This window comes from Etheostoma spectabile, chromosome 21 (genome assembly GCF_008692095.1).
Source record: "Etheostoma spectabile isolate EspeVRDwgs_2016 chromosome 21, UIUC_Espe_1.0, whole genome shotgun sequence".
NCBI lineage: Eukaryota > Metazoa > Chordata > Actinopteri > Perciformes > Percidae > Etheostoma > Etheostoma spectabile.
Genome location: NC_045753.1, coordinates 21,368,868 through 21,388,043, shown reverse-complemented (window position 1 = coordinate 21,388,043; position 19,176 = coordinate 21,368,868). Strand labels below are relative to the sequence as shown.

Below are 19,176 nucleotides of genomic sequence, written 5' to 3'. Positions count from 1 at the left end.
AAAAAAAAAAACTCATTGCGGGTGGGAAAGGTTCCAAGGGTTCTTTTCTTAAAACTTTGAAATAAATCTCAATAAAATCTCTCCTTATGATGTGAAAGTCAGGAAAGCATTTGTTCCAGTTCTGTCATTACGGCACCATTTTCACACATTTAATTTACAATTTGTTTCAGTTACTAACAATAGATTAATCCTAAAACACACGATTCTTGTAAATGCACAAAGGTCTGAGGCTGCACCTGCACAGTGTAATTCTGTCAGGGATGTCCCCGCAGTGACACACATTCATGCTCACACAAACACATGAACAGCTGGACTGAGCATTTCTGGGAAGGAGATGGAGAACAAGGATGTCCTGTCCAACACGGACAGTCCATGACGTGATTGTTGCTCAGCAACTGTTGGATGTTCTTTTATCCCTCTGAGGATACGAGTAGTTTCACATTGCAGTGAGCGACATGGAGCTGAATGACAAAGGAGACCGTTTTTCCTCCCACATAAGATTGTTAAATGTGCAAAGAAAATGCCAGAATTGTGTGCATTTTGATTGATTTTCCTTTTGTAATTATACTGAGAGATGTAAATAGTCTTGTCACCACTGCTAAAACTGCTAATCATCTTTTTTGTGTGTGTAAATATCCACAGATGTGGCTGAAGGAGACCCTGATGCAGATTGCCGGAGTCTGGCTGTACAGAGTTTGGTAGTGCTGGATAAGAGCCTGAAGAAACAGCTACAAGATCAACAAGCTCTGAGCATGGAGCATGCATGACCACAGTATCAACAATGAACAATGTAATACTGAATGTGTCTCTGATGCAGGGGGGGCTGTACTGTACCTACGTGTCGTCCTCACAGACCCTGGAGGATTGAGGTCAATGGAAGTAATGTTCCGGATATTTGCCCACACATTTTCATATCCTGGAACACGCCAGTGGAAAAGGAGGGCACGTCTTCTCACATAAAAAGTCTTTCTGCATACCTAAATCTCACACACACACAAATACACACTGTTGTTTAGGTGAACTTGTGTATAATTTATGTACCAGATAAAATATTGATTGAACAAAGAATAGGATGCCATTTTGTCCACCAATACAGTGTAAGTTATGAGGATATCCTTTTCAACCTCTTTCCTGTACTGGCACATCTCTCTGTGTAGTTGTTTGTTTGTAAAGGACATCCTGTGAATATTCACGTGCATAGACGCATTCACAAATATTGGAAATACTACTACTACATCCCCCTTTGACAAATGAGATATGTGTTTTTCTGTATGTCCCTAAACAATGGAACATTTTGAAATAGACAGTTGTTTATAGTTTTATTTGTTATAGCCTTTTTTTGTGGTCTCACTCTCTCCGTCCTTGAATATTTGTATTTACTTTAAGTGAATGATGCTGAGAGTTGGACAGGATGTAACAAGTACAGGAGATAATTGTATGAGTGATTTTTACATGGCAGCAGTGAACAGTTCAAACAAAACATTAATAAAATGAAATGAAAAAACTGTGAGAATAAGACTGCAATAAAATTCCATTTAGAGTTGCAGATGTGAAATACCCACAATTGATCAGCAAGTTATTATTTAAGAAATATTTACATATCAAAACCAACAAGGTACAACATTAAATCTAGTAATCTGCATTTTTTTGTGTCAAGTGAGTGAATGTGAGCACTGGGAAATCTCCTTTATAGCTTAAAAGTTTTTTTTTTTTTAGATTATTTTTTGCTAATTTTTAGGCCTTTATTGACCGGACAACTAAAGAAATGAAAGGGGAAAGAGAGAGAGGGGGAATGAAATTCAGCAAAGGGCCGGAGGTCGGAGTCGAACCCGAGTAACTTAAATGTTACTGCATGGTCTTATGCTGAATATCAATATTGTCTTATAAGCTTTATTGCAGACACAGGTCCATACAAAACATGATTGTAGAGTGTTAATTTAAATTAGTTCAAACAAAATTCCCTTTAAATTAACTGACAAGAAGCTGTGGTAGCAACATCAGATAGCATTTTATTTTGGGGAGATTTGAATGCTCTCATTTTAACACGACTTTCGACAGCAACTCGCGTGTGTTCGTTACTTTCCGTAACCCCTCCTCCTGTCCCGCCTTCGAAGTTGTCAGGGGCAACTGTAAGAGACGCTTTTTGCTCACACACAGGAGGCTACACAACAACACTGGAAGTAACGCTCAATGTTTAGCTAGATAAGTAATTTAAAGATTAAAAAACTAGCTAGTTTAATAGACATTTATCTGAAGAAAACGACAGTGAGGTTGGTTGGTCTTCATATAATTTAACTGAACGCTGAACTACATTCTACGGTAGCGAGGACTAGCAATGAATGCTAACTTTGGCTCGCTTACCTAGCTCAGCTTCTGTCAGCAGCTAAAGCTAACTTAATCATTAGCTAATCACACAGCTAACGTTAATGGTAGTTGATAGTGCTAACTATTATGCCAAATCCATAGCTAAGTTAAAGCGATGTTTATATACATTCATAAGTGAACTAACGCTAACTAAGTCAAAAAACGTTAATGTTACATTAACGGAGCTAAGTGAAATTAGTTATACATTTGGAGTCATTGAATGTTATCTGAGGGGACGTTCAAGAGGGAACTAGCTAGTGATTACCGAGCTTTTAAAACACAAATTAGCCATACAGCAAAGTAGCTGGAAAATGGATAAAAGCTGCACAAGAAATACAAAATAGTAAAAACCAAGAATACACAATGAATATCCATGTACAATATTGAAAGCTCCACCTAGCTCCCATTCCCTGTTTCTTTTCTCAAATCCAGAGTGGAGCAGTGGGGATATGGCGGTGTATTTTGACCACCGTATTGAGGCTCCTGAAAGCAGTGGTGTGCCCTTTCAGTTGACCTGGCACTCAGCTCTTCCTGTACTGGCTGTGGCTTCAAGCAGCCCCACCACTGGAGGGAATGTAGACCTCTACCTGCAGCAGGTAAACACTTGGCTATGCAGATGAACACTTACAAAAGAGAAAGAAGAAAGAAAGACCATTTTGTTATATCTACTAATATCTGCTGTGTGGATATTATTAATAAAAGCATACTCAACAAAGTTTGTAACTTCATTCCTGTCCATATGCAGGGAGAGTATGTGGAGAGCTGCCATTTAGAACGTCCTTACCAGCCCACAGTGCTGCGCTGGCATCCCACAAAGCCAGTGTTGGCACTAGGCTGGGAGAATGGAGAGGTAGTGCTGCTGACACACCCTGCTGGAGATCAAACAGTCCTTCCCAGCACACACGCAGCCTGCATCACAATGCTGGAGTGGAGTAGCTCTGGCAGCCGCTTGGTTACGGGTGATCAGGTGAGTGTATTGCAGTGACTGTATACACAAACACTCTTCTTGCATATACTGTATGTGCATGACATGTCAACATATGTACCAATTCATTTATTGCTGCTGGACATGCTGGTGGACCTGATTTTTATATATGATAAACATTCATTTTTCTGATAATGCTTGGACAATGGTTGGGTTACCAACATAGCATTTTTGACACAAGCCTTGGCAGGGTAATCAAGATGTAAAATGGATAAATTATGTTCGCAGATGCAATCTGAAACCATTTAAATGTCACATTTCTTCTTATAGAACCACATTAATATTGTGTGATTATTTAATGACAGACTGGAACGTTAGCAGTATGGAAGGTAGATGCTAGAGGGAGACTTCAAGGAAACCATCTTGTGAAGCATGAATACAACAAACCTCTAACTTGCTGCATCTTCAAACCAGCCTCGCCTGGGGAGTAAGTAAACAGGATGCAATGCTCAGTTAGTTATTCTTCTTGGCAGTGAGATCATATTTAAACATTGTGATATCACTATGTCCTCATGATCTGAATGCTGCGTTGCTGATTGTAGAACCTAACTCATGTTACAGCGATGTAGCAATGCTAGCCCGAGCATCAGTTAGTGGTGATGAGAGTGCTCTGGACATGTTCAGCTGGAAGGGAGCACCTCTCAAGATGGGCCCACAGGAGGGACTCGCATTCTACATCAGCACTGCGGATGGTAAGAGTAATTTTGTTGTTGTGTTCATCATTTTAAGTAAATTGCTGTATTAAGGTAGTTTTGTACCACAGCGAGCATGTTTTCTTAAAACCACATTTTTCAATTTAAGAGAAAAACATCAAGCCAACTTTAGCAGTTTGTCCATACATTTTAGTTGTAAAGAATGCATCAAAGAGCATTGTTATTGATCTACAACCCATCAGATCTCTGTTGTGCTATGAGGCAATGGTTATCTTACATCTTGTAAACCATGTGTACCTCGTATGTAGGTAAGGTCCACAGTGTGGATGAGCATTGTAGGACAACCCTACTTCTCAGTGTGGAGGGTGAAGTCAAGAAACTGCTCTACCTCGAGAAAAGAGGGTTGCTTGCTGTGATCACAGAGACCCTGATGTTGTCACAGTACACTCTTGGACCTGAAGGAGGAGCACAGGAAGTTATGAAGGTATACTAATGTCATCAGAAAGGATTTCTCTTCTCAAGATCAGTTTGGTTTGTGAACATGTTTCTTTGTGACAGGTTAAGTTGAGCAGCAAGACTGGGCAGAATGTAGACATCGTCTGGACAGAGAATGGCCTTCTCATCACAGCAACAGGGGAACAGGTTATCAGGTCAGTGTACACATACTGTTTGTACACATACACTGTATATTTCCATTTAAAACTTGAATGTGTTGTTTTTTTAGGCTGTGGGACCTTGACGGAGATGACAACTATGTGTTACCTCTCGACGAGACTCTGGGGTTTGAGAGAGGAGAGATGATGAACTGTGTCTCATACTGTGCTGGAAAAGGTAACTGCAAAATAAATTTCCCATAGTGTGAACAGTATAAGGTGCTGTTTTTTCTTCACATTCCTGTGGACTTGGTAGTTTCAAGATCTTTTATTTTATAACATTCTCAAACATTGAGTAGACTGAGTACACATAAACCTTCATTACTACAATTTGTACCACTTGTTGCAAACTTTGTGAAGCCTCATTGCTTTTGGCCTCCCCAGAAATCTTGGCAGCTGGTACCAGCCATGGGCGCATAGCAATGTGGAAGATGGTGGTGCTGCCAGGCAGCAGCAGAGGGGATACTAAGGTCCAGTGGAAGCTACAGACACCCACAGAAATAGAAGGAAATGTCACTGAGCTGCAGGTACTGTCTAGACTAGCGTTTTTTTACAGAACACATGGAAATAAGTTATGTGGAATTTTATAATACAAAAAAATGTAAAAATGAAAACGTGTGTAGTATTCTACTGGGAAAGCTCACTCAGACCTTCCATTTCAGTGGGGCTCGAGTCTGAATCTGCTAGCGGCCAACAATTCGAACACGGTGCTGATCCTGTGTGAGCATGTGATGTCTGCCCATTTCAGCCAGCAGGTGGCAGCAGTGCAGCTCACCCCAACCCAGCTCAGCATCACTGAGTTCACCACAGGAGCGCACCTGGCTCTGCAGTCTGACATACACATTAAGGGAGTTTGTGTTACTAATGTGAGTGTGAAGTTGGAAAGTGGAGGAAGTGATATTTTTCTGAAGAAAAGACAAAGAATGCCTCTACAAAGGTTTTCCCATGAAGACAAGTAAAAATGTAAATGATATGGTAACTGGATGCGTGTTGTCATACCAACAGGATTCTGTGACAGTCTGGAGTGGCAAGCAGGTCACTGTATATGAGCTTTCGGGGACAGTTCTTCGCAATACAGGTACACGACTTAAAGCTTTAGTGAGTACCTTTTTGATAATAATGAACTTCGTTAAGCTTACATTCAAGCCAGTGCCAAATGAGTTGCTACAAAGCTAATAGCTCCACAAAACACTCTCTGTATTTCTCAGCATGGCTGTGTTTAGAAATTGCTGCTGTCCATCGATTTTCTCAAGTGTGTCCACCTTGGCTACAAGCAACTGCGTGGAAGAGGGGTGGGGGGCACGATTACATAAGGCTTGTGTCATGTGGATGCAACAACAGTGGTGTTGTCATTACTTAGAATTCCTCATGGGAGCGACAGAAACTACGCACTATAGCTTTAAGCAAAAGCCCACTGAACAGATCAAACAACATTTTATAGATGTGGAAAAAGAAACTGCACTGTACTCCGTCTACTGCCTTCATTTGCTAACTTATGCGTTTCTCCTCCATTTTTCTAAACTTTCTTTCTCCACCTACCTTCTTGCCGATTTCCCAGGATCCTTTCCTTGTGACTCCCATATTGTAGCTGTGCATTTAGAGAACCTCTACACTGTGGAACCTAACAGGGTCCAGATTCGCACGCCACAGGTCCGTTGTCTCAACCCTAAACTTACTATCCAATATTCACTCAACACAGAGATGTGACAAGTGTTTGAGCAAGCTGGGTGTTTTTCTGTTTTTACTGCTGAATTAGAAATTATTCTAAACACAGGCAAGTGGTGTTTGTCACTTTAAATTGTTCAACCATCTTTTGTCTCCCTTTTCTTTAGGGCACAGTGAAGCAGCTGCTGACCCTCTCCAAGTCAGAGGGCAACCCTGTACTACTCAGTGTGTGTCAGTCTTACCTGGTGGTTGGCACAGACACAGCACACATTAAAGTCTTTGACCTCTCCAGAAGGTATAATGCTAATGTGGATGTTGGTTTCACTTCACTTTTGGCTTCCTTCAATTCAAAATAAATAGTAAAAACAAAGCCAGGGGTGCCTGGGTAGCTTACCTGATATATATATATCCATATATAGAGGTTTACTCCTTAATGCAGTAGCTGTAGGTTTGACTTTGCCTTGTGGCCATTTGCTGCATGTCATACCCCCTCTCTCTCCCCCTTCAGCTGTCCGGATAAATAAAAGCCTCAAATGCCCCAAAATGATCTTCTAAAGTTTAAAAAAAGAGAAAGCCAGCTAACTGCCATGTATTGTTCATTTCTCTTCATTGAAAATTTCTATGTCCAATTACTTTTTTCTCCAACAATTCCTGTTTTACTGCATGTCTTTGTAGAGATGCCAAAGCTCACTGCAGTGCTAAGAACTTGGCTGACCAGATTGCTAATCTGGGAGCCCTGAGGTCAGTCAAATGTAATGCCAACGGCAGCCAAGTCAGTATCCTAATCTCTCAGGTGAATGGACAACACTTACTCTCTCCTTTCTGTACATGTTTTTGAGATCTTAGACTTATATTAAATATGTCAGTATCTCTATATGTGACCATTTTATGTCAATTTTTAACTGAGCTGTGTGTAAATATTTCTCTCAGGTTAACGGGCGACCGGATCACAAAGTTTACTTTTATGACCTTGAGATGGACACAGTGACACACTTTGACTTCTTTGTTGGCAGACCGTCAAGTGGTATCTTACAGCCAGAAGAAAGTGAAAAGTAAGTGTATTTCTTAACTGTATTTGTGTTCTACCTGTGTAGAGTTCTCTCCTTTGGTTGTCTGATACTACATGTACTTTGTTTCAGGCATCAGTTTCAGGGGACAGAGCTCAGCAGTCGCTGCCCAGTATTTCAATTCTGGGATGAGAGTGAACCTCGTCTTTTTGTCTGTGAGACGGTGCCGATCAGCTCTGAATCCTCATCAGCTAGTTTCTTGGATGCGGTAAAGACTGCTTCTTAACATTGAGATAGTCCCGTACAGCTCTATGAGCAAAGCATGACACATGCTGAAAGTTTTGGTTACAACTGGGACAACTGGTGCTAGAGTATGATTTGAATGTTTTTGAGAACCAAAAATACACATGATGATCTACGCATTTATCTAAGAGGAATGATGAGGATTGCAATAAATTCAAAGTCAATTTAAAGTAGTTTTGACAGTGTCTTGCCTTCCTTCTGCCCAGGTGGATGTGTTGGTAGTGACACTCTTCTGTACGCAGGAGCATGGGCTCCTCCTACAGGACTGCTACCCCAAATCTTCAGGCCTGCAGGCGCTCCTCGCTCTGGATGTGCCCTACTATTATTTCAGCTGCAAGGTGAGGACGAAGAACACTCTGTTTCGCTTGTGTGTTGTTTCTTCGGTGGGGGGGGGGTTCTCAAACACCATCTGGAAATGTTGCATGCTGGTTGTTTCAAATCTTGAGTTTTCTTTAACATATCCCTTGTTTTTTGATTGTTTGCACCATCTCTATTCTTATTTGGAACTCTGTTTGGTCTTACACACCCCCAGCTATTATTTCGGAGGGGGGGTGTCTTTTTACCAGAAGTAAGTGTCTTTCCCCTACACTCAGAAAGCTTCAGTGTTCTTGACTCCCAACAACTGTGGCGGTATGTGCCTTGTGCTGCAACAATTACAAGTATGGGCTCCAAGATGAGCAGCACAAGTGCATCCCTGAAATCTCTAGATGTCACTGTGCTGTGTCCACTTCCCATCCACCTTGTCTTGATGAATAGAGTTGTTCTGTGATGCTTTGTTGTTGTCTTACCGATTCCCAAAACCCATGTTGTCCTCAGGATTTAGCATTTTACTTTTACTAATAATGAGCGTACCTTACCTAACAGGCTTCATTTGTTTACTGGCTTGGAATGGCATGTTCAAATCTTGAAGATTCCTTCAAATCTTAACACCATGTTTTTTTCACTGGCCACCACTCCTCAGCCCGGTGAAAGAGACTCAGGATCAGCAGAGATTACAGCCATAACATCAGCACCTCCACAGCAGACCCGGCCATCAATGGGTTCAGCTGCACAATTCCCCCATATGGTGTCCAGGCGAGCTCTCAGAGACTTTGTGGGGCTGGAGAACTGTGAGAAGGCCACCCGCGACGCCATGCTCAACTTCAGTTTCTACCTGACTATTGGCGATATGGACGAAGCTTTTAAGTCTATCAAGCTCATCAAGAGGTAAGGCATCAGTATGTGCATAAAGCAGCATCGCACATGTCAACTCAAAGAGAGGAGAAGTGCAGGTTGGCATGCCCTTGTTTGATTGCTGTCATCACTTCTTCTAGCAGCCCTTTCCACAAGGGCTTAAGTTCAAAGGCTAAGGATAGCATTGTTGCTACAATAGCCTTGAATCTTCTCAGAATACTCAACAATGGTTTGGAGTGGGAGAGCTGCAACTAATAGCTTGAGAATGTAGCATTGTTGTCGCTTGCTGTTCTTCACCCCTCATTTCATTCAGCACCTTTGACTGTGAGGTCAATAACTTGGAGGAAAACCACCACAATCGGTTAGCAAGCTTCATTTTGTTATTCTCTCTTTAAGTCTGACAGGTGATCAAGGCTTAACACAGCCTATTTTGTTATTTTCTTTAAAGTGTTTTACTTATCCCTAAGTGATACCAACAAAACAGGCACTTGATAGGAGAATGAAAAGAGAAACCGTACCTTTTATATACTGTATATGCAGAATTCCATAATATATCAAACTAAACCCCTCAGTTTGTCTTTCAGTGTACCATATCATGCTATAATCAAATTAGATATACATTATGACTTTTATTAGTTCATGTAAGTACATGAAATAGTATTTCAAACATGGGACATGATTAAGGACTTTTCTTCTGTGTCGGTGCTCAGGGAAGGAACTCTTCAATGTGTATATATACTGTATGTGACTGTTTCTGTTAGTGTGCGGGTGTGTTTGGAGGGGATGTATGTTTCTAAACATACTGTGACACACACACACACACACACACACACACACACACACACACACACACACACACACACACACACACACACACACACACACACACACACACACACACACACACACACACACACACACACAAGGTCCCCTGCCAGTTTGGTCCAAAAGGAGTGCCCTTTCCATTCTTGCAAACATTGAATCAGGTCACTAAAAGGATGTGCGTGTCTGTTCCTGTGTGTGTGTGTGTGTGTGTGTGTTGGGGAATGTATATGTGATTTCAGCAAAGATGTGATATTATCTTTAGCAGAATACGTGATTCAGGGCACTTAGTCGGAATTCTGCTGTGTTGCTTTCGCACGTACAAATATAACATAAAAACAAACCAATGGGAAAATAGCATATCCTACTGCCCGGATATTCCAGAGAGTTTAATAGGCATGATGACAGCTTTACTAAGTTCCTCATTGATGGCTATTTTTATTGCTGGTCATTTTCTTTTAAAGATTGGTATTGTGTTTGATTCCCACATATCTCCACCCACAGGAATATGCATTTCCTTTAGCAGTAACCTGTACCTACTGGGACTTGTCTCTATGGTGCAGATATTTGAAATGACAAAAACTCTCATACATAAATCAGAGACAGGCTCCCAATCCAGGATTCCAGCTTATTTCATCTAGTTAGTACACAGGGCTTCTATTAGCCTTATCCTCATATGTTTTGAATTAAGTAGAAAACATTATGACAGTTATAATTCATTTGATCCAAAACAGATATGCTCAGTGTAAATGTCATTCTTCCAATGCAGCATGTCAGATACAGGTTGGAATGTCTTTATTCAGTCCAGACTGTGCTACTTCCTCTCATTTATTTTGTCCTTGACTTTAGGTGACATGCTGCAGGGTTATCTACCCACATGAATGCAAGTCTTCTTCTACTCTCTTTTTGCCACTGCATTTGCTATTTAAAAGCCATTTCCATCAGGAACAAAAACACCCAAGGAAGTTTTCAGGGGTTAAACAGAGACTGATGGATGATGTTGTAGTCATCATCATTGGCTGCGGTACATGTGGCCCTGATGCTCTCAGTGTATACCACTTGTCATGGGAAAGTATAAATGAAACTTTTACGGTTCTTTTTCGCTGTTGGTCTGTCATTCTTCAAAGAAGCTAATCTTTTTTCCTGAAGCAAACGTTAAAATATAGATATTTTAATTTAGTGTTTGTTATACTGTGCTATCGATCAAATGACAGTCTACATAGACGCTTAACAAAACATGAGGGTAAGCATGGAAGTTCATTCTTGAAATTCTTAGGCTTTTTTTTTATAAGCTTTCAACTATTTCTCACAGCTTTTTTCAGCAAAGATATAGACGGCCACCTGTGAAAGACGTTCTGTACATAGTACTGTACTTAGGTCATGAGATAACACCTGAGACCAGTCAGATACTGGTACATTGGGTATGTTTTCAATTTTAAGATTTGGATGTTTGTTTTTAGTTTTTTTAAGCTATTTAGACCTTTTTAAGCTCTATAATCAAAATACATTTTGTCAGCACATGCTAGCACTATATTTATACTTTTTAATTGCACTGTATGTATCTTGCACAATATATCACCGCTGTGATATAATGTAAAAAACTCTGGAACTTTGACTTCAAAAATTCACAGATACAATCACGAAAGTTTGCTAAAAGTTAATCTAAAACAAATTTTAGTTATATCTGTCATTTTTAAAAGTTTTAATTAATGGAGTTCTGTGTCCATTTGTCAGGTGTGGTGTTGGACACCATAACACGGAAACAACAACAACGACAACAACCAATGTGTTTGAATATTTACCATTACATTTATTGAATTAATATGAGATATTATTATTTTAATGTGTCACTATGTTTGGCAATGTGGAAGACCCACAGATAGCCTAGAGTTCTTTGCAGAAGTAATACAATAATACTAGTACTAGTGATAGCACTGTTCTTTATACAACTACATTATATTAATTTAAGTATACAATATGTACCACAAGTGAGCAGAGAAAGCATCGTGAAAAATAAGTATTGAAATGTGTTTTCAAAATGCAGTACATCGCCAAAACCTTAGTTACTATCAGATTAACAATTACTGCTAAAAAAAGAAATTCACATACGTTGATAGGCAGGTCATTTGTCTTTTTATTTTCATTTGTTCAATTGGAAAAATAGGAATGTGGCTATGACTAATTAAAATAGCGTGAAAATATTTCCTCTTTTCAGTAGGTGCATTTATTTTATCAAAATATCACCTCATTTGCTGTTTTAAAATAAAATATTGTCACTGATTTGGGTAAGCCCAACCAAAAAGGCAGAGTGACTCTTCTGCTTTTACGTTGTTAGTTTACTTACTTGCAACATATATCATTAATATTAATATGTATAAAATTTGTAATAAGCTTAAAATGAATGAAAACAAATATGAGGTATTCTGGTGTTATGGATTCAACATCCTTTATAATTTCCAATTTATAATTATGCAGGAGGCCATTTAATAAGTGCACAGATAACAAGACAGGTCAAGTTCCAGCTTGATCTTTGAATAAGCAGGATGTTTCATATAAGACAGTCCTCGTCCAAATTCCATATTTAGCTATAACTCAGGTCACCCAAGCATGAATAAATGAAATATAGTTTTGAATATGTTTGGTAGTTTAGGGCTGCTTTATACATACATTTTAGTTAATTCTGTGACTTTTGTGCACCTAGCAGCAAATGAAAAAAATTCTGATGTCTTTGTTTATGGTGGGAGGAGTAGTAAAATATAGAATTTTACAAATGCAGGTACATATTAGTCCAGCTGTTGTAGAGCCACATGAATTCCCTCTTCTCTTGAATGTGACATAAGATTCTCCTAGCTGAAGTAAAACATGAAAAGCTGAGAGCACAGTCTTGTCAGAGTTGTCTGTTGTCCTTTATTTGCTTGGCATATGAAGCCACTTGGCTCAACAAGGCGACTCCACGTAGTCATTGTCCAGGCGTGGGTGGAAAGGTGATGTCAGTGAGCGACTGATGATTATAACTCGAGGTGCAAGGCAGTCATCGCGGCGATGTAAAATGTTCCAGATGAGCATGGCCGCGGCCACCGTGGCCAGCAGGCAAGCAGCTATGTCCAAGTAGCAGGAGTAGGACAAGTGTGTGTAGGGCCCGATCCTGTAGAAGGTCACAAGTCCAATCACAAGCACGAAACCTGTTCATGAGCACAGAGAGAGAAGTGTTCAGTCAGTGAAAATGCACCGCCATTCTCACGTAGCAACATCTAAAAACGGGTCACAGAAAAAGAAAATGTTCTTTAGGCAGAGCAAGGAGAAAAAACTGTTTTGAAGAATATTTTCTTTTCTGTGACTATGTATGTATTTATTGTGATATTTCCAGCTTTGTATTTCTATGGTATTCGGAAAGCCACACTTTAAAGTTACAGTAAAAAAACAGAGTGCATGGCAAGTGATCTTCTTTTTGGAATCCCACATGCTCCCTGTAGCATTGTATTTCACAGTTCAGCGGGAGCTCTGTGTGCGGCCTTTGAATTTGGAAATCTGTTTCCTCCTAGGAAGAACTTCTGAGATCTCGAGATCAAAGTTCTCAATAGTGTAAAAATATCAGAGCATGAATTTATGTGCAGAAAAGCCTTTGAGATGTTTTATCTTCTCTTTTCTTTGATTCACATCAAGTCACGCAATGAGCAACGCCTGTTTGCATGTGAAGGTCGAAAGCCACAACCTTTAATTCCATGCTGTTCCTTTGATCTCAACTTTGTTTTATCAACGATTTCTGTGGAAAGTTTGTTATTCAGTGTTCTTAAGTGAGTTCTTAAGTGTTGTGTTTGGAAGTCCACTGCTATAGGCGCTGTTTAAGTATCCCTCCATCGATCCGTCAGTTACAGCATTGGAGTGTAGTCTGTAGACACGATAATATATGTCTGAAAACTTGCCTCATCCACAGTGGTATAAATACAGTCACCAAAAATAATCACTGGAAATATGATGTTGGTGCTTTAGGATATGAATCAGTCCGTTTCCTGAAGCAGTCAGCGGCACCAAGGGAGGAGTTCATTTATATTTCTTTCCCTATCAATACAGTAAGACGTACTGTATGCCATTGTTTTAAGTGAGGATGTGGATAATTGTGTCTGTGTATCATTGCGTGTCTACCACCATGTGTACATAAGAGTGCTTGCTCAATCTGTTCATGTTTAACCTGTCTGGCTCCTTATCCAAGAAAATGAATAATCTCCTGTCCAGGTTTCAGTCAGGGTGGGCTGTGTGAACCTCTTTTTTTGGCGCAGACTTATCTTTCAAACTTCCTTCCCCTTTTTCCTCTTTCCATCCTTCCTTCCTTCCCTCCTCTCCACGCCTTCTTAGTTAGCTTCTAGGTTAATATATTTGCTGGACATTTGACATGCTCTGTCACAGAGTAAGTCTTATCTTAAGGTCAGCGCTTGGAAATTCATTTTGCTGGTTTGTTTTCTTTCCAAATAGTTATGTCTTGGTTTATTCTTAAAGGGCACATAATTGATTAATGACTAGCCTGCCTGGATGTCTTGCTCAAACCTTTGATCCTCCCTTATTAACAGGAATCTCTCTCTGAGCCACAGATTTCTGGGAAAAGTTTGACTCCTTCCTGAGCCACAATTAACAGATGAGCCCCACTGTTGGAAATCCCTCAAAATCAACAGAAATGATAATGGTTATCTCAGAGGGACATGACCCATGGTCATGACTTTTGACCTGTTAGAGCTGTGTCCATTCAGAAAACACATTGCAGAGTTGTGTCCATGGGTGATACGACCAATCCTGTGCTTTCAGTCTGGGCCTGCCAAAACCGCTGAGATATCTATGAATGGAACTGGATATTGTTATCCCACAGTCTGCTTGCAATAGCTGAGCATTTTGGCACGTCTGAAAATGAAAACATTCCTCAGAAAGAGTGTGATGGGTAAAAATATCTCCATTCATTGAAGCCCATTCACTGATTCTGTGGGGGAGGTCTAAAGTAGGAATAGGGAATGGATTACTGAATGGTAAACTGTCTGTAGTGGAAAAATGAGGTCCCTTGAATGAATTTAGTGAAGGAAAGCCATTATTAATGTATTTTTGCAGCGTTTTTTATTATCGAAGACAGCTAACTGGCTTATATTTCTGACAAATCTGACAATTATTTTCTCTATTCATTAGGCCTGCAACTAACGACTATTTTTCATTTACGATTAATCTGTTGATTATTTTCTTGATTATTGGCTAACTTGTTTGGTCTACAAAATGGTGAAAAAAGTCAATCAGTGTTTTCTATAGCACAATATGACTTCCTCAAATTTCTTGTTTTGTCCACAATTCAAAGCTATTTAGTTTACTGTGATAGTGGGGTAAAGAAACTAGAAAACTCACAATTAACAAACTGAAATCAGAGAATTTTTACTTTTTTTCATAAACAATTAATAAAAACGAAATAATCAATTATCAAAATGGTTGAAGATTAATTGATTAATTGATTAATCTTTACAGCTCTACTATTTATCAATTAAAATATTTGTCCATTAAATTCCCTGAAACAATAAAATCATATTGCTTGTTTTGTTGACCAGCAGTCTAAATCCCCAAAGTATTGAGTTTACTATCGGACAAAGTAAAAAATCGGACTAGTAAATGGCTGTGGAATATGAAATGTTTTGTCTATTCCTGCTTAGGTTCATATTCTATTAAAACTCTGAGATGATAAAAAAACTCAAATATATTGAAAAACCACATTGACAAGCATAGAAACACAATGACATATTTTCCCACATTTCACTAATATTGTATACATATTAATTGTAATTTTATCTGTTAAACTCTTAATTGCTCTTAATATTCTCCAGTCCTGAGTTATCTGTTTTTTATTAGAAGCATCCCATTTGCATCCCAGTTGCCAAGATACATGTCAGCTTATGACTCAGCAGCTTTGTTGGCCATATATGGTAAGAGAGTAAAATTGAAAGATGCCATTTTTAGAGAGCATTACTATATTTAGATGTCAGGGAAATAGATGTGTACTTTGTATTGCTTTTTATACTTTGTCACTATTGTTACTACATATTGTTACTACTACGGCATTTGCGGACATTGTCTCATCGGTCATCATTGACCATATTATTAAAACAGCTATACATGTCCAGCAGCCATGTTGGGGATAATGATTTATGTTTATATTGCCATAGTCTTTATTAATCATGCGGTAGTGAGATGAGTTCCTGGTCACTGAGGTTTGGTTAGTTGGTGTTGGAAAAAATTGGACAATACTGTAATGTTGGTCGGGAATCAATCCTCTTGCCAAAGTCTTAGAAGATAAAAGCCCTCATCCCTGCAGCGATGTGTGCAAAGACGCTAACGATGACTCATGGACATTTTGTAAACACAGACATAAAAGCTAGACCATCTTATCTAGGTAGAGGCAATCCCCACCCTAGTGTTGTATGTACCACAGGACACACACACACACATACACAGACATGCATGCTTGCACAAATCCCTCCTGCGAGTGCACACACAAACACACAGTCCCTGTCGAAACTGTCTTTCCCGTGGATTCCCCCTCCCCTCTTTTCCCTTCTTTAGCTCTGGGGTTTGCATAACAGGTAGTCACAGACATTTCCTCGTCCTGAGCAGGGATATCCTGGCGCCCGACAGTCGCTCCCTGGCTCTCTACATCTCTGGCCCATGGACTCTGGACTAGGACTAAATTTAGACCCAAAGCAGACCCCCTTCATGCTGCTCTGCCACAATGATACCACCAACCGACTGAGCCACTGCACACAACACAACACAGTTCCTTTGCAAGGGCACTGCTACAAGCTATACCAGGCAGCTCTTGATGTAGCACAGTGGGATAGGTGCTGGTTGTGAAGGAGTGGGTTTGTTACCATGACTACACTTAATTATGTTCTGTGCTAATTTAACCATAGGATGGCCCTCTTTCTGTTTTCTGGTTTCCTAGTTTCTCATTTAGTTTGGGTGGTCTGTTGTTTTATTAAATCAGAAACACTGTGATTTCAGCAAACCATGGTTAAATGAAAATGATGATGGGTACAGTAGGATCAAATATTGTTATAGCTTCCACTACTGTGCACTTATCACATTTTACGGAGATTGTCTACATTTACCATGGATTTGGACTTACATTTAGTAAAAAATATGGTCAAGCAGCCATTTTCCAAAAATCCATGGTTATTTGAAACTGCGTAAAGAGGTGTGCTTCATTTTGCTGTCTTCCTGCAGTATTTGGCCCCAGACCCTGATCTTCAGTGCAGGAGAGTCAGCCAGTCTAGCTCCCCCTGTGATTTTATCCCCTGTCTTTGGCACGCTACCAGAGAGCATGTGAACTTTGCCCTGCAGCATCTGGTTTTCTTTTTCGGTGTGATGTGATGTGCATAATTTGTTGGATAGAAGGATACTTCAAGAGAAAGGTGCTTCTCTGAGGCTTGTCTTTCTACTGATGCAAACAAAAAAAGTTGTAGAACCACTGGTACTTACTAGCTAGCTGGAAGAGTGCAGCAATGGCCTCCTCCCACCACTGTGATTCCTGTGTGATAAAGGGCAGCTCCATCAGGCCTAGAAGGAAGATCAGCTGACCGGCAGTCAGGGCCACCGTCGCCATCAGGTTACACGCCCGCATCATGTCAAACTGCACTTGAGGGACCAGAAGAAGAGCTTTGTCATTTTTGCTGCACTGTAATCTAAATGCCTAGGTTAAGTCTAAAAGGTCTGGATCTTAAAAGGGAATATAGTGTCCATTTGCAACAAGGTGACATTGACATGATCAAGATTTATGATGAATGGAGAGGCACGTCTTTGTCTAACATTAGTAGGCATTGGGCCTATTGGGCCCAGGAAAGTTGGCTAGAATTTACATGAATGAAAATTTCTCAATGGTGCTTAATTTAGTAAAGCAGGTAAATCCATAACACCACTGATTCTCATCCAGATAGCATTTATATGTTTAAACTATATCAGCAACATGATTGCCCAACAAAAAGAAAAAAATGAATTGCATACTATAAATTATTGGCCAGCTGCCATGAGCTACTGTCAACACTAATACATCAGACTGCTATTAACCTAAAGCAAAGCACTTGGGTTGTATTTATGGATGTTGTACATAACAAGTTGATCTGTTGTTGTTAATCCAGTAAGTTGTGTGTTTTGGTTTTAAGATTTGAGATGAAGTTACCATCTCTGTCACCCAATCAGAAACTGCTGAAAATAGAATGTATTTCTTTACTAACTCACAGTTCACATTAAAAAATGACTTCTTATAGTATAAACTGACACCGGTCACAAAAATACCCCTAGTACTGCGTTTGTTGGTTTTGAGAACTATTACATCTGGGATTTACCAATCAATCCGTCAACCAGTCTGAAAGAGATGGGACACTTTGAAGTTGGCAAATATTCTTGTTTTTTTTATTCTAAATAACATTGTTATGTTGCACTTTAAATCCAAACTAGCATAAAAACTTACATCTGACAGTGCTGCGGGATTCTTGGTAGCCTGCATAGTCAGAGCCCCATCCCAGACCTTCGCAGTTCCTCTGTGGCCCATGCCCCCTTCTCCCAGCCTGGAGATCATCGCGGCCCCTTTCCCCACCATTGGGGCACATTCTCCATAGTCCTACACTCCGCTTGCGTCCGTCCTCCAGGGCCTGCAGGACCCAGCTGGGGGTGAAGGCTGCAACATTATTTAGGACCAGGGATAGCAGGGCTACTGCCACCGCTGCCGCCACTAGCCTCTGCACGGCCATGCGACGCCTGGCGCCCGCCACCTCTCCCCCTCCCTCGTGTCCCTCCACCGACCCCTGATCCTCTGCAGAGTCCTGCCCGCTCCCTTGCCTCTCCTCTTGGGCAGCAGCACCCACAGTGCTTTGGGCCCCTTGGCTCCTCTCCACCTCCTCCGCCGCCACCACCACCTCCTCCTCCAGCTGTTAGCGAGTGCTGTCCCAGCTCACGCAGAGGTGGAATTGTCAAGAGTGTTGTCTTGAGGCTTAGCTAAAGGACATCTCCATTCATCCTCATTCAGGAGTTGGTTGTCGTTGCAGCAGAGCCTCAACCCTCCTCCTCAGACAGCACTTCGGGTACGCGGGGATTAATCCAACTGGCACCTAGGTCCATTCCCCTGGCTCCGGCTGGCTGCAGCTTGACTCTTGGATCTTGCTCCTTGCTTGCTTTTATTTCTCTTCTCCTTTTCCTTCTTCAGTGCGTTGCTTATTGCACTGGTCTGACTCCTGTTTGTGCAGCTGGCTCCTCTGTGTAGGCAACAGATTATTTTGTTTCTTTTTTCCTTGTCTTTTCTTTCAGCAACTTCACATTGCCTTTCGGAAGAGTACAGACGCAAATAAGCATAGATTCTCAGGACAGTGTTGCTCGGCGCTGACTCCTCAGTGGCTTTACTGAGGCTTACCAAAACTGTCTCTCAACCCACTGCCTAACTGGAACAAGATGTCCTTTAACCCACCTCCTTCTGCTTCTTTCTGTATTTCCCTCTCTCTCTCTCTCTCTCTCTCTCTCTCTCTCTCTCTCTCTCTCTCTCT

The 19,176-nt window shown here is 40.6% G+C and overlaps 3 protein-coding genes across 7 annotated transcripts in view; 2 read left to right on the top strand and 1 right to left on the bottom strand.

Moving 5' to 3' along the window:
- telo2 (TEL2, telomere maintenance 2, homolog (S. cerevisiae)) overlaps nt 1-1,502 on the top strand; it is a 10,573-nt gene extending 9,071 nt beyond the window's left edge. For all 4 annotated transcript variants that reach the window (XM_032503282.1, XM_032503283.1, XM_032503281.1 and 1 more), the window contains one exon: nt 643-1,502. In XM_032503282.1, coding sequence (XP_032359173.1) covers nt 643-767 — 125 coding nt within the window. In that variant the 3' untranslated portion in view covers nt 768-1,502. The remainder of the gene's footprint in view (nt 1-642) is intronic.
- A 600-nt stretch (nt 1,503-2,102) lies between these two features.
- Nucleotides 2,103-19,176, top strand: part of ift140 (intraflagellar transport 140 homolog (Chlamydomonas)) — a 22,721-nt gene continuing 5,647 nt past the window's right edge. The window contains exons 1-19 of one of the 2 annotated variants that reach the window (XM_032502234.1): nt 2,103-2,270; nt 2,797-2,960; nt 3,110-3,331; nt 3,655-3,776; nt 3,911-4,041; nt 4,311-4,486; nt 4,561-4,652; nt 4,727-4,833; nt 5,040-5,182; nt 5,318-5,521; nt 5,661-5,733; nt 6,214-6,305; nt 6,488-6,615; nt 6,996-7,113; nt 7,251-7,372; nt 7,460-7,595; nt 7,837-7,968; nt 8,163-8,198; nt 8,592-8,836. In XM_032502234.1, coding sequence (XP_032358125.1) covers nt 2,814-2,960; nt 3,110-3,331; nt 3,655-3,776; nt 3,911-4,041; nt 4,311-4,486; nt 4,561-4,652; nt 4,727-4,833; nt 5,040-5,182; nt 5,318-5,521; nt 5,661-5,733; nt 6,214-6,305; nt 6,488-6,615; nt 6,996-7,113; nt 7,251-7,372; nt 7,460-7,595; nt 7,837-7,968; nt 8,163-8,198; nt 8,592-8,836 — 2,426 coding nt within the window. In that variant the 5' untranslated portion in view covers nt 2,103-2,270; nt 2,797-2,813. The remainder of the gene's footprint in view (nt 2,271-2,796; nt 2,961-3,109; nt 3,332-3,654; nt 3,777-3,910; nt 4,042-4,310; nt 4,487-4,560; nt 4,653-4,726; nt 4,834-5,039; nt 5,183-5,317; nt 5,522-5,660; nt 5,734-6,213; nt 6,306-6,487; nt 6,616-6,995; nt 7,114-7,250; nt 7,373-7,459; nt 7,596-7,836; nt 7,969-8,162; nt 8,199-8,591; nt 8,837-19,176) is intronic. The other variant, XM_032502235.1, reaches the window with a different exon arrangement.
- Nucleotides 11,742-18,390, bottom strand: tmem204 (transmembrane protein 204). Its single transcript, XM_032502236.1, has 3 exons — nt 18,111-18,390; nt 17,123-17,278; nt 11,742-12,807 (listed from the first exon to the last, which is right to left on the bottom strand). Exons 1-3 carry the CDS (start codon nt 18,388-18,390, stop codon nt 12,563-12,565), a joined length of 681 nt encoding a protein of 226 aa, XP_032358127.1. The 3' UTR covers nt 11,742-12,562.